General features: G+C 41.1%; 1 protein-coding gene across 1 annotated transcript in view; it reads left to right on the top strand.

The window, feature by feature from the left end:
• Positions 1-15,955, top strand: part of LOC139446631 (uncharacterized) — an 81,255-nt gene that overhangs the window by 44,942 nt on the left and 20,358 nt on the right. Inside the window, 3 exon segments of the mRNA XM_071227910.1 lie at positions 13,594-13,610; positions 13,695-13,982; positions 15,783-15,932. Of these exon segments, the coding sequence (XP_071084011.1) occupies positions 13,594-13,610; positions 13,695-13,982; positions 15,783-15,932 (455 nt within the window).

Genomic DNA, 15,955 nt, shown 5'->3' with positions numbered 1-15,955 from the left:
ATTCCATGTTGTCAAGACTTCTGTTATTATTGTTAGCTTTCAGATTTCCTTTCGAAGTTCAAATCTGGTTTTCAATTTGGACCCAAGTGTGTAAACCGTTTATCCTCAAGACGAACAAGGCTTAATACGGCTTAAGTAACTTTTGTGTAACTGATAATGGACATTCGTACATTCACGATTGTTCAATGCATCATGAAGTACATTCACCTTTCAGTGTCTTAGAATCTGCACCATATACACTTTAACTCAACATAGATGTCTTCGTCCATTAGATGTGTATTAAGTTGAATGTGTATCAAATGACTAATTTACTCATGATTTTAAAACTGTGAAAAGACGTAGTTAGGGAAGGCAAATTATGAAGAGAGTTTAAACTTTGAGCGAAAGATAAATACTGTCGGAAAACATGTCACGAGAAGATCAAAGGTCACATTCACTAGAATAAAGTGAGTGAGTGAGTGAGTTGTGTTTAACGCCGCTTTTAACAGTATTCCAGTCATATCACGGCGTGTCAGCTTAATGTGGGAGGAAAGCACGAAGTGATGCAGGTCTACGACGTTTACCACTTCGGTGAAACCCACGAGCACGGGTATGGTGCTGACAAACCTAGAAACATAATCGGGGCGAACCGGGATTCGAACCCACAATCATAGGTTTCTGGCGTGCAACTCTGCACAGCGAATTGCAGCGCCTTAGACGACTGGGCCACCCGTGCCCCCACACTAGAATCAAGGTGCTCATTCAGAGCGTATGTAGATATGTAGTTATGTTATGTTTGGAACTATGAATCTATTTTCAAAAGGGAGCTTTAACAAGCTACAGTTTGCATGGGAACCTTGAAAAGTACTAGTCATAATATTGCTAGAAATGTTCATAGAAAAAGGTCGACTTTCTTGACTACATATATGTATTTTAACAGACGTGCTTAAAAGTCACTGTTAGCAATGAAAACGGTTCATACATATCGTCAGTGTCCCTACTGAAGACTTTCCGTTCAGTTCAGTGTACTCTTTCAAATACAAGAATACAACTATGAATATAAATGTGTTGTAGCCAAGATGGCAGCTTCCCTCACACAGGAACAATGTATCTAAGATCCAGTGGTAGTACAGTTTACGAATATGGGTACACCATCTTGTTTAAGTAGTGTTGATCTCACCCTACGTAATGGTCAAAATTAAGGGGTCAGATGCATTTTGCCGAACACATATTTTACTTCCTACCATTCACAGATACCATCATAAATGTACACCAAATCATTCATAAGACAGTGATTTCATTGGTAATTCGGCATGCTACTGGCTACATGAATTCGTTATGAGAAAACTATGTCATAATGCTCCTGAAATACCAAGTCAAGGGATTCTAACGTCAGTGCATTTTCCTTCAGTTAATCCATTGGTCGAAAAAACCCTTGTACCGATAGTGTCGGGGACTGTGTCTGCCGTGGTTGCAGGTGTTGCCATCATCGTTGGAGTTGTTGTCTGGAAGAGGAAACAAAGGTCATCTGTTCTCCTGAACTGCTTGTTATAAACCTTGACCTGTCTACTAATCCTACTTATCATAAAATGGACATTGATATCAACCTTATAAACCAATAAGATACACTAAGTCTTATCACGATCCGATAAAAATGTACATAATGTCACCTTGGAGGGTCCATTTACATTACGTTATATGTTTCATTAAGAATAAGATAAGATCGTTTATAGGTGATAATAATGTTTTAAATTGGAACATATTATAGTAAAATGATTACAGAAATGATCTGGAAGATATCACTTATAAAGAGGAAAAAGAGGATAATATTTGTTGTTTTACAAATCGGGGATAGTCTAAAAAGAATGTCAATTGGCAACCATCTTCCACCGCAAATCCAAGAAGACCAAACCTGAACGTTATAGGTATATTGCGAAATCAGTTTAATAAATGAGACAATTCAGATTCAATTGTAACATGTACCCGTCTCAAAATTTCCATTGATGATAGAACAATTTCACGAAAAAGGTGTGTCGCCAGCGAGTTTCGAACCCGTGAAGACCGCACCGAAGGCTCATGAATGTCATCTTCCACCACTGTGATATGGACAAAATGTTTTACTTGCATCAGGACTAATAGTTTATCTGTTTATGAATGGTGACATACGTTTTATGTTATTCTCTCCACTGTATGCATGTGTGATTTAGATAGATAGAAAAGAAATGGCACTTATCTTGATCAGGGCTATGTCTGCTCATAATACGCCCGTCAACATGGGCAAGTCATATATAGGTGATTGATAAATGTGCTCCAGTTTATCCCATATAAACTGTATGCTTGTCCCGGTAAGTGCATTTCACAACCCCAGTCGCGAAAGAGCGAGGTGCGTGTGCGAACGGCTCAGGGAACATTGTTCACGTGCATCACACAGGGCCGACTCACACAGTCTTCTCACAGTTGAACATTGTGTTCTTTAATGTCTTTATAAATAATATCTAAAGCAAAATGCAATTGTTTTAACAGTTTAGGTGCTAAGGTTTCGGGAATGTTGGCCATGGTTTAAATAGGTTAGAGCACCCGGACCTTTGTTTCTTATCGTTGAAATGGTTAGTTAACTAGCCAGTTAAACGATAAACACTATGTTCTCGAGCGCTAACCTGTACATATTGATGTTTATGTATTACAGACGTCAATTGAAGAACACTGACCGAACTGTACAATACAGCATCAGGCTACCAACACCTGTTAAACCCAAACAGATGAAACCTCGGGTCAACCGAAGACAACCTGAAGCCAGCTGCAGGACGTATGACACGCTTGATTTCAACACAGGCCCCGGGGAAGAAGCATATTGTTCTGTACAGATTCGTGGGTCGGATGAAACAAGCATATACGAACCCATTGAAAGTCCTATATATGTAAACTGGGGCGGTACGTCGAGGTTTACACCACGTGTGATGTTCAACAGTAGTACGTCAAATGACACATACGAATAAGTCTGAACACAGAATGTACTACCTCACAAACATCACTCTCGTGCATATACTTTGTCAAGAAAACAATACAAACCTCTGTTAAACAAGCGTTGCCACCGTGGGGATGCCAGGGATTAAAAACGTTCCCTAGCAACCTGTGATTGTATTGGGCGCGACTTAATGGATCGGGTGGTCAGGCTTGTTCACTGTGTGTCATTGTAACCCGATGGCGTGGATCTCTGCTCATCATGTCAATCACTGGATTGTCCGGAGTAGATTTGAATATTGTCAGACCTCTGTCAAATATACGAGGGGCATTCAATAAGTTTTGCAACTTGGGCATTTGTGTTAACACAAATATTGTCAACTTGTGGCAGGTGTGACACAAGTCATAACATCAGGTTGACACGTGTCATATCAAGTTCCAGACACAACAATAAGTAAGATGTGATGGTTTCATTCACCTAAGGGTGGTCACAATCATGGATTCTCTCAAACATGACCAACGCGCTGTAATAAAGTCGAGTATTACACAGGCCGCCATATGTGAATGTGGATTCGAACAGTTAAATCACCTACCCTACAGCCCAGACTTAGCCCCCCAGTGACTACATCCTGTTCCGGCAAATGAAATCTGCACTTCGTGGAAGACGCCTCCAGGATGACGAGGACATAAAGGCTGCCACAGAGGCGTGGCTAGAGGGCCAATCTGCGGATTTCAATAAAAGTGGTATTAAAAGCTTCAAGGTCAAATGAAATAAGTGTACTGAGGTGTTTGGAGATTATATTGAAAAATAAAAGTGCAAAAGATATTCTGCGACTTGGTCTTATATTGAAGTTGCACAACCTATTGAATGCCCCGCGTATGTACATGTATCTTATGTATTTGTTTGATTGTTTAATTGTTGTTTAATGACGCATAATAGCAATATTTCAGCTATATGACGGCGGTCTGAAAAATATGTCTGGACCAGACAATGCAGTGATTGACATCATGAGCAATGATCCACGCATTGGGCTACGATGACGTACATCAAGCAACCCAGGGAGCCTGACCACCCTATCCTGTTAGTTGCCTCTTACAACAAGCAAAGTCGCTTTTTACGGCAAGCATGGGTTGCTGAAGACCTATTCGGACACGGATCTGTGACTGATTGTACTAGTCCGGACTAAGGCCGATTTTATAGAGCTAGGCCACTGAGAGACCATGCCCCAATTTAACATAATTACCCCACCCAGACACAGTGTACTCCAAGCCGACCAGTTCTTGTTTTATCTCCTTGATGCCGAGCGCCAAGCAGGGTAACAAACAGTACCATGTTTTTAATGCAGGGGATCAAACCTCGACCTCACGCTCTCCGGGCAGACGCTTTAAGACTAGAACACCGAGGTAGTCTGTATAATATATGAAAACCTTACCAAACCCTATGGTGGTATTGAGAGGTTTCTGCAGGGTCCTGGTCCGTGCAGCTGACATTACATGTACATGATTGATTAGTTCCTCATGTTCAATTTCAGAGTAATCCTAATTTGAAAGACCAAAAAACTGTCAATGATGACATACCACTCGTACTCGCAGTGTCAGCGGGCGTCGCTCTTGTTGTAGTGCCAACAGTCGATGTTGGAGTTTTCATGTGGAAGAAGCTAAATGGGAATCAACTATGTAATGAGATATCAACCGATGAATTAATTTTATAAGTGAAATGATATGGATAGAAAATGTATATTTGGTTATGCACATACACACACGTGTATGTGTCGTTGGCATCATGCATGTAATAAAATAATGTTTAAGGGAATGTTAGGGTGTATAAAGTATCACCTATCCTCTGTATGTACGTATATAACAGAACTCCACCAGTTAACCCTGGTGCTCGTATAGCATTGAAAGATGGCAAACCTGAGAAAAACAAAAATCAAACGACGAATGTATTCTTTATATTCCCGCGGATCCAATATGCAACCTCCGTATCTGAGCCCACTCGGCTGCAGACGCGCTGATAATCACGATGTTTTTTAGAATGTCCTTTTTAAGTACCCTAAGTTTCATGGAAAGTTTGTTTGAAACATACAACATGTTGATAAATGTTGTTTTAAGCTTCTTTTGTTGGTTTCTAAGTTAGATAAAACAATTAGCCTCGCGTTCTTTTAAGATTTAAAGCCTCATCCTCGGGATAAAACCTCGGGGATGACGTCCCTTGGTTGTTTTCCCCTTGGATTCAGGTTTTAAATCTAATCTGACGTGTTTATCCTACAAGCAAAGCCGTTTAAATAACTATTTTAATGTATTCTATGCGTGTACACATTTTAATGTCTAAAAACACAATTCATGTCTGGACGGATTATATATTATGTGTATATATTATACATATTTTACATGTATCAGTGCGTGTGACACTTTAATAAACAATAAAATACTGATAGTCTGATAGTAATGATACCAGGTGGTCATGAAAAGATGAGCGTGTGCTTCTCCTTCTTTGAAAGCTGTACTAAGGCCTTGAATGTTATGACGTTGATCAGATAACTAGCAAGAGTCACATGCCACTGTTTGACTTCCTTGTGGATTCTACCTATTTAGTTGTCATGTGGAAACAAGAAAGGCTGGCGCTGGTTGAACATTGCTTGACATTTTTAACCTGATAAAGTAAAATGGATAAATTTGGATTTCGATAGATGCCAAGACACTGACACTGGATTCTAGGAGTAAGACATATATATTCATATATATATACGGCAGTAAAATTAAATTTAATGATAAAAAAAACAAAGCAGATGACAATAAAACCGATCGCCCAAACGCATCGCGGCAACGGCCATGGTAACCCAGTGCACGTGATTTCCGTGCAAATTCAATTGCACATGCGTTCCCCCATTTCTTGCCCTATAATAATCCACGAAGATCGGATAACATTCATTCGTTTTTGAATTGCTACCACATGCCAAGATTGACAAGAAATCATCGACACCAAGCCCCCGGCCGATTGCAAGCTGGACAAACCGCCCAGCAAGTAGCCAATGCATTTCATGTCCACGTAAGGACAATATACAGGTTCCAGCAATTGTACCAGACCACCAACACTACAGATGACCGACCACGTAGTGGAAGACCAAGGGTCACCACCCGACGTCATGATCGTCAGATTGTGCGACAGCATCTCCAAGATCGCTTTGTTACTGCTGTGGAAACTGCTCGACAGAACATGGGGACACACCAGCGACACATTTGTGTGGACACCGTGCGTCGACGATCGACGAGCAGACACCTCCACTGCCACAGGCAACACCGAGGACCCATTCTGACACCACGTCGTCGCCGGGACCGTCTTCAGTGGGCAGCACAGCACCAGCATTGGCCCCACCAGCAGTGGAGGAGAGTCCTCTTCTCAGATGAGAGCAGTTACTTTATCTTAACAGCAGATGGCAGAGAGAGAGAGAGTCTGGCGATGCCTTTGGTAAACGTTATTCGGATGCTTGTGTTGTTGAGAGAGACCCTTGGGCTGTTCCTAGCATCATGGTGTGGGATGGAATTGGTCTTAAACAAGGGGTCGGCCCTGTGGTCTTCCAGAACATCAGTCCAGGGAGAGGCAATGGTGTCACAGTATCTCGGTACATTGATCAAGTCTTGAGACCACACGCAATACCTCATTTGGCACGTCGCCGCAACCACGAGTTTCAGCATGATAATGCCCGTGCTAACACTGCGAGAGCAACAAGAGACTTCCGTCAGCAGAATGGCATTAGAACCATGCGATGGCCTGCCCTCGGTACCAATTTAATCCAAGTGAGCACCTGTGGGACGAGATTCAAAAGCGGCTGAATGACGTCCGACCAAGGCCGACAACTGCAGCTGAACTGCGTCAGGCATTCCTCAGACTGTGGGCTCAAATGCCCATGGCCTTCATCAACCGCCTCATCAGACTGTAGGCTCAAGAACATTTGACACCTTAATTTTAACCTTAATGATCAGTTTTGCCAAGTTTCAACTTTAAAATGTCTCAGAGTATGTTTGGACAAATAAGGTTTCTCATATATCTATTCATGGTGACGTTTCTTTTGCGGTTCAGTATATATATTCATTATTTAACCTTACTAAAGTGTTGTTTCATACAATCCGGAAGAAAATTCAACTGCTGGAGAAGAGCAAGCATGTGCGACGACAGATTGTCACATTGGTAAAACCAACGAGCATGGCTGTGGTTCAAATATGCTCGTCAAAACAATTTAGGGAACACTGATATGTTGTAGCACTGTTCATTTGATTCCTTTTAAATTTGGTAAATGGCCTCATGATCGGCGGCTAACGTACTGATATTAAAGACTACCCTTACTCAAGTGACTTCATGACCAGAACAAAGAATTCTGGACTCATACTGGACTCGTCAACGTTCATTTTGACCAGCACTCATTTTCATGGAAGTTTTTGTTGTAATCTCCTCCTCACAGCTGCCGTACAAATGGAGATCGTGCATTTGCTCACTTATTGTCATGGATTTGGGTTGATAAAGGCAGGGCGTTATGAAACTGTATCACTGTGTTCAACATGCCACAACGTCGACACCTCAGGATTGAAGAACGAGCCAGAGATATTGGGTGGCTAAATGAGAATGTTTCACAGCGGGAAGCTGCTCGAAGGTTAAATGTTAGTCCATCCGTCATTTGCAGATTACGTCAGCGATTCCAACAAACACAGACAGTACGTGATAGACCATGGTAAGGACGCCCTCGTGTGACAACAGGAAGAGAAGACCGGTACGTCGTTGTTGAAACATTGAGGAGGAGAACCGTCACAGCAAACCATCTTCGAAGACAATTGAGGGCTGCTACAGGAACAAATGTCAGTGACCAAACCATAAGAAACCGTACGAGGGAAGGAAACATCAGGCCCCGACGTCAAGCCATTAGACCGCTTCTTCTTCTGCGTCACAGAGCAGCCAGTGAACAAGACAACAGTGGTCAGCACTTCTTTTTTCTGACGAATCTCGGTTCTCACGGCAGCATAATGACGGTCGTGTTCTTGTCTTCAGACGGCGTGGGGAACGATTTGCTTACGTCAACGTCCGTTAGCACGGTCGTTATGGTGGTGGTAGTGTCATGGTGTGGGCCTCCTTCTCATTTCATCACAGAACCAATCTGAACGTCATCAACGGGAATTCGAATGCTGTTCGCTACAGGGATGAGATTTTGAGACCAATGGTGATTCCTTGTCTTCATCGAATGGGCCCACAGGCGGTTTTCCAGGATGACAATGCTTGACCACATCGTGCACGCATAGTCACTGACTTTCTGGGACAAAACAATGTTACTCGCATGGAATGGCCAGCATTTTCTCCTGATATGGCACCCATTCAACACGTATGGGATCTGTAACAAGACGTGTTAAGGAGAACCATCCTCCACCTCAAGATCTGCGCCAACTTACTCAGTGGCTGATTTTTGAGTAGCATGCTATCCCACAGAACACACTACAGACATTAGTGACATCCATGAGGCCTCTTTGTGTTGCATGTGTGGCTGCTAGGGACTTTTCTGCTTTTAGACTTTTCTCTCATGGCCAAGATTTCCAATTGTGACCCCAGTGACATTATTGACATCATGTTATGAAATGTAGTGGATTGTTCATGATTCTTTCTTACTGTATACTCGGTCATTATTGAATTTACTACACTTGTCTTCGCCTTCTGTTCCTTTTTTATTTTAAGTGCAAACTTACAGTGTTCTTAAACTTCTTTTGAGTGGTATAGTTAGAGGACTTTTCTCAGTGCGTCATCTAGACAAATTTCAATGTCTGTCAATCACTGACTTAACGGAACTTCTAACTTGCTATATCCTCGTTCATTTAGGCTCCATTGTTTCATGACTCACACCCCTATCCAGCCCACATTAACCTATAAAATCTTTAACTAGAGCAAAGAGCACATTTTTAATTCATTTATTTTCCAAACGTTGTTATTATTAATGTACAATAACACAAAATGTGTGTACTACAGTTACTGTATCCAGTATTGAGTATTGTATAACATCTCATACATATTTTCAGTACGCATGTTGTATTTTCTGAAATTAACATATGTTAATAAGCAGTATTTCGTATTCACAGACACTTTAAGCTGTCGCGAATAGGTACTTGACAAGGGCCCATTGTAGTTATAATTAACTGTGCTAGCAATTGACTTCCTTGTCGAGTAGGTCTACATGTATTTGTTGTATTCGTCCAGGCGCGTTCCGATGTGTTTGTCGCTGTGATGTCTGTGTATAATGTTTATGCACTTTGGCTTTGTATTTTAACGACGTGTCAATTTACCACAGGGTTACAACGAAATACGTAAGTACATTCCATCTCACCATTTGTCATCAGGGGTTCTTGGGTTATATTGGGAGATTACTGTGTTTTTTATGTAGAGTTAAAGGGAGACAGCACTCCAACTTTGGAAGTATTGAAATATGGATAGTTATTTCCTCATGGATTCAAGATTTGCTTATTATGGACTATAATCTCGTCTGGTGTGACTTGTTTTAAGCGCTAATTGACATCTGGTGATTAAGCGGACTTATTATGGGTGTTAGCGAATAAACTGAGCAGCCCATATATTATACACAACACAACAGCCATTAAAAGTGTGTAGCATCGCTACATGTACTTCGTTAGCTAAAAGCAATGGGCTCCCCTTAATGAAATGAAACAAGTCTTGCATTGTTTGTTCTACACTACACGTTGTGTAACGTTACTGTCGGGTATGATGAGTGAATGTGTGAGTGAGTGCGTTAATATGTAACGTCACATCGGCAATATTAATACATTAATAATAGATATATTTAGATTAACTACAAACGTGTCATCTTAGGCCAGTACAATAACTGCAATATCACTGATTTGATTTACAAACAAGTTGAGAATATCTAAAAATTAAAGTATTAGTCAACAACACAATATACATGGGCCATATATCGTCAGTAACAAAAGAGAGATCACCATTCTGGGGACCATTGGGACTTTCAGTACTTTGGCTTCCTGCTTGGACCCTGGCATGATTTATATCATCCATTCAGTCACTTGTGACAGTTAAGGCAAAGATTAAAATGACACATTTACTACGTTTAAAAGTCTGGCATGCATAAACATACTTTGAATGTTGTGGAACTTACATACCCTCTTAGGGTGACAATGATTATATGCTCCTTCAACCTCCTCGATGGTACAGCTACTAACAATCTAAGTTCAACTTAGCACTACCAATTCATCAAATAATACGATATACATAAAAACTTATCAATTAATTCAATTTTTGTTAAAAATTCAAGAATTAAACGAGAGTTGATATTGCTTAAATGATCCTTGACTGTTTTTACACCGAGATATTTATACCTTGTGATGGGAAAATCAATACAGTGAAGCAGGACATGCTTGACTGTGCTTCTCTCATCACAAAGGATACAAAACCGAGGATCCTCACCTTTCAACAAATAGTCATGAGTATATCGGTAATGGCCAATACAACAATGTCTTAGAATGACCTCTTGAAATCTGGACTGACACCCAAGGTAGGCGTAACCGATCTTTGGTTTAATTTCATTTAACAATTCAGGCTAATAAAGAACTTCGTGTGACGACAGCTTCATCAGCGACGTCAGTGTGGCAAACGACATCATCAGGAGTGACAGTAGATTGGACCAACAGATAGATTAACACAGTACATCACAAGAACAAGTGGCTTCACGGCGTCGCTTCTCTTCCTGATATACGCTCGGACTTTGATGACAACGAGGGAAGCAGAGGTGTAGATGAAGTAAGAAATGTTCAAGGTACGTAGGACACTGGGTATCGTTGGTTGATCGATTAAAGTTTTAATATTAGAGAGAAGCATACCGTGGCATAGCTGATAAATATCACATGTTTTCACTTAATAGAAGCAAATAATTAATACTTACCTCTTTTGCGGGGCGGTCGGGTAGCCTAGTGGTTAAATCGTTCGTTCGTCACGCCAAAGACATGGGTTCGATTTCTCACATGGGTACAATGTGTGAGGCCATTTCATTTGTCCTCCGCCATGATATTGCTGGAATATTGCTAAATGTGGCGTAAAACAATACTAACTAACTCACTCACTTCTTTTGCATCAGATCTCGGATATTACTTCTAATTGCAGGTTTTTAATCACTGTGTGGGATAAGAAGTGTTGTCACAGTTTTATTGAGTACTGCTTTTGCTGCAGCATCGGCCATTGTGTTACCAATGATTTCAACCTGGCTGGGTACCCAACAAAAGACTATGTTATATTGGCCAGTAGCAAGATCATTATGTAATTCAATAATTAACAGAGGAGGATTACTGGATATATTCTTAATACACTGAGTTCTGTGTTTTGTTCTTAAACAGTACAAAGCTTATCACCATTAACATGTCATATATGGTATTCACACACACTTTCACATTTGTCCAACACTTTAACAATTCCTTATAACTTACTTGAGTCAGGCAACTACCTTTTTCGTACATGGTATAAGGATAAAATGCAAATTGGCAAAGGGCTTTGTCACCAGATACCAGACAAGGCGTTTCAATGAGCTTCAAACAAAGAACCATCTATTATATTTGATTGCAATGAAATAATTATTTATTTATTATTAAATTAAATTTATTATTTATTGATGATTATTTAACTATTTGACTTTGTCCCTCACAGTCGTGGTGAGGCAGGCTTCCAGTTGTCACCATTGGTTGTCCTGGATATTTGTCATCATTTGTACAATGCCTTGACATTAGGCTTCCTTCTTTTGTCGGTTGAATACGAAACTTTAATTTGTCTGCGCGTGGATTCCTAATTACTTATAGATACGTTGGAAGCAGTCGTCATTTATACTCTGTACATCCGGTTATTAGACCTATTCACTTCCTGGTAGGATTAGGGTCTTCATGCAATATTGCTAGCTTGTTGATTTAATCCACACTCTGTAAGTCAGCACTAGGTTTTGGCACTGTGTAATTGTGTTAATCTGAGCCAGATAAACCGGTGGTTCAAGTAATAATCAACATCTTACGTCGTTGGGTACGGTGACACACAATCAGTAAAGTCACAGAGCCTGACCACCCGATGCAAATATAAGTCGGCTCTATAACAAGCATGATATGCCTGGGTATTAATCTAAAAAGTAATTGCCACACCAAACATCGGACATGAAATGAACGTGAACAGGGTGATGGTAACGACCAGTCTGTCTAAATTCAGTGACTTAAATGGTAAACAATATAATATTACATGTACTTCTACCAAAGCCTTTTTCTTCCCTATGGATATGATGTAAATAAATAACCATCTCATTTCAATAAGCAAGACACATTTTGCTTGACCAAGATACAAATGTTATGTTATTTCCTTATTCATACAGATTGTTAGTTTTGTGACTATATATTGTAGCGCATTAAATCTCTCCCACAAATATTCGGAGTCTCTTCTTTAAAAAAAACAGTGATGAATAAGTATAAATGTTATGTTGAAAATGGATGTTAAAAATCTATTCGAGATCAAGTTATCTGGTGTTAACTGTTTTCATGCCAAACGTTCACGATAATAGTTAAGAAGCTAACACCCATTACCAGTTAAACATAAACATGAATAATGGTAACGAATCGTGGACGCTCAGCTGAGTTTAACAACTCATCATGAAGTACATTCACCTTTCATTGTCTTAGAATCTGCACCATATACACTTTAACTCAACAAAGATGTCTTCATCCCTAAGATGTGTATTAAGTTGATGGGAACCTTGGAAAGTATTTGTCATAATATTACTTAATTGTTCATAGAAAAAAGTCGTTTTTCTTGACTACATATATGTATTTTAACAGACGTGCTAAAATGTCACTGCTAGCAAGGAAAAAGGTTCATACATATCGTCAGTGTCCCTACTGAAGTCTTTCCGTTCAGTTCAGTGTACTCTTTGAAATACAACTATGAATATAAATGTGTTGTAGCTTCCCTCACACAGGAACAATGTATTTAATATCCAGTGGAAGTACAGTTTACGAATATTGGTACACCATCTTGTATTAGTAGTGTTAATCTCACTCTACGTAATGGTCAAAATTAAGGGGTCAGATGCATTTTGCCAAACACATATTTTACTTCCTACCATTCAAAGATACCACCAGAAATGTACACCAAATCATTTTTAAGACTCATTTCATTGGTAATTCGGCATGCTACTGGCTACATGAATTCGTAATGAGAATCATAAGTCAAGGGATTCTAACGTCAGTGCATGTTCCTTCAGTTAATCCATTGGTCGGAAAAACCCTTGTACCGATGGTGTCACATTGGAGGGTTCGCTTATATTACGCTATATGTTTCATTAAGAATTAGTTCGTTTATAGGTGATAATAATGTTTTAAATTGGTACATGTTATAGTAACATGATTACAGGAATGATCTGGAAGACATCACTTGTGAAGAGGACAAAGACAAAGAGATATATCATCTAATATTTGTTGTTTTACAAATCGGGCATAGTCTAAAAAGAGTTGTCTATGATGTCTATGACAGTCTGCAGCTCCACGCCCACTGGGACAGTTTCTTTGACCGGGAGAGTGGGGTAAAGTTCTACCAGTATAAGTTTTCGGAAAAAGTGTCTACCAAAGGAGAATTTCGGTTTGGATACAAAGTATATCAAATGTACGTCTTTCTCTCCCCCACATCAACGTTATATTTACTCATTGACAGTCACATACATGCGTCTCAAACAGTCAAAATTACAGGTGACGAAAACCTACTCGACACATGCAGCATGGTCGGCACCTTCCCCAGGGTCGTATCACGTGACAGTGGTGGCCTACAACCGGGCCCTGGAGGCATCTGAGCCTGTGTGTTCTGACGGAGTGACCCTTGATGACACATCACCAGCAGTGGGACATATTTCTGTAGCCTCCTCTAGCATTGCCCTGGGTCTGGTCACCACCTCATCAGGCACGGTCTGGTTCATAGACACTCGCTGCAGGAGAAGCAGAATTACTGAACCAGATACCCATTGCAGGTTTGTTTAAGTTATAACAATAAAGTATTTGTTGCCTGTACATTATGAGTGAGTGAGTTTGGTTTAACGCCGCTTTTAACAGTATGGTGCTGACAAATCTAGAAACATAATCTTGGCGAACTGTGATTCGAACCCACAATCATAGGTTTCTGGCGTGCCCAAGGGACGCAACTCTGCACAGCGAATCGCGGCGCCTTAGACGACTGGGCCACCCGTGCCCCCGTACAATCTTAAAGAACTTTAAAGATAATGTTTGGCTTCTTTGTAAAGGTTCCCTTCCGCCTAAGTGCACAAGCATTCAGGAACAGGGCCAAGACATATGGATATCAACCTGGTATTATATTATCGGTCCCAACATGTTTTTTGTTAGATCTCGCGTTGCACAATCTTTACAAGCAGCATAATGCTCTAACTGTGTGAACAATGTGCTGTCCTTGTCATGTCGCAGGCATGATTAATGTTGTTTATCAAAGTTCGCCTGACTGATATTCAAACCTATATTGTGCACGCAAATAAAGCTTGGTGGGGGACTGACGTATTGCTGTGTCTATTGTGTACGATATATATCTACTGTGTATAAGATAATGGGTGGTTGCAGTGATCACTCCACCAACCGTAATGGATTTATCTATACTGAACCGCAAAAGAAACGTCACCATGAACAGATATATGAGAAGCGTTTTTTACCAGATTTGTCCAAACACTGTAAACATACTTTGAGACGTATTAAAAAGATGAAACTTGGCAAAACTGATCATGCGAAGGTTGAAATTAAAGTGTCAAATGTTCTTATAATGAAACACAACACTAGTCTCTGAGAAAATGACATCAAGTCAGTAGCTCGTGTGTCTGCCATGTGCATTGATGACTGCCGTGCAACGTCGATACATGGGATGGATGAGGCGTTGATGTAGGCCATAGGCAATTGAGCCCACACTCTGAGGAACGCCTGACACAGTTCGGCTGCAGCTGTCGGCCTTGGTGGGACGTCATTCAGACGTCTGTAAATCTCCTCCCACAGGTGCTCAATGGGATTTAAATCGGGACTGAGGGCAGGCCACTGCATGGGTCTGATGCCATTCTGCTGGAAGAAGTCCCTTGTTGCTCTCGCAGTGTGGGCATGCACGTTTTCCTGCTGAAACTCGTGGTGGCGGCGACGTGCCAAATGAGGTATGGCGTGTGGTCTCAAGACTTGATCAATGTACTGAGCTGCTGTTACACCATTGCCTCTCCCTGGACTGATGTTCTGGAAGACCACAGAGCCGACCATCTGTGCTAGACCAATTCCACCCCACACCATGATGCTCGGACCACCCCACGAGTCTCTTTGAACAGCACAAGCATCTGAATAACATTTTCCACGGCATCACCAGACTCTCTCTCTGCCATCTGCTGTTGAGATACAGTAACGGCTCTCGTCTGAGAAGAGGACTCTTCTTCCCTGGTGGTGGCGCCAATGCTGGTGCTGTGTTGCCCACTGAAAGCGGTCCCGGCGACGACGTGGTGTCAGAATGGGTCCTCGGTGTGGCCTGTGACAGTGAAGGTGTCTGCTCGTCAATCGTCGACGCACGGTGTCCGCATTAATGTGTCGCTGGTGTGTCCCCATAGTCTGTCAAGCAGTTTCCGCAGCAGTAACAAAGCAATCTTGAAGATACTGTCGCACACTCTGACGAACCTGACGTCCGGTGGTGACCCTTGGCTTTCCACTACGTGGACGGTCATCTGTAGTGTTGGTCTGGTACCATTGCTGGAGCCTGTATCCAACTCCATGTTCATGGTATACTCTAACGAATCTTTCAGATCCAAAGGAACAGCAATCAACGCCGCAGAGTTGGAAAAGTACCCCATTCACATGATGAGAAATTGAACGATGTTGACATGAAACGCAACATTTTGCATACAGTCTGAAGCGTTGTCAAGTTTCCACCAGATATACATTTCTACACAGCACCAAGTACGAGAAATAAAAATAC

Source organism: Haliotis cracherodii, unplaced genomic scaffold, assembly GCF_022045235.1.
Source record: "Haliotis cracherodii isolate W230 unplaced genomic scaffold, xgHalCrac1.p SCAF_6, whole genome shotgun sequence".
Classification (NCBI taxonomy): domain Eukaryota; kingdom Metazoa; phylum Mollusca; class Gastropoda; order Lepetellida; family Haliotidae; genus Haliotis; species Haliotis cracherodii.
Note: the sequence above shows the minus strand (reverse complement) of the source record. Positions and strands in the feature narration are given on the sequence as shown.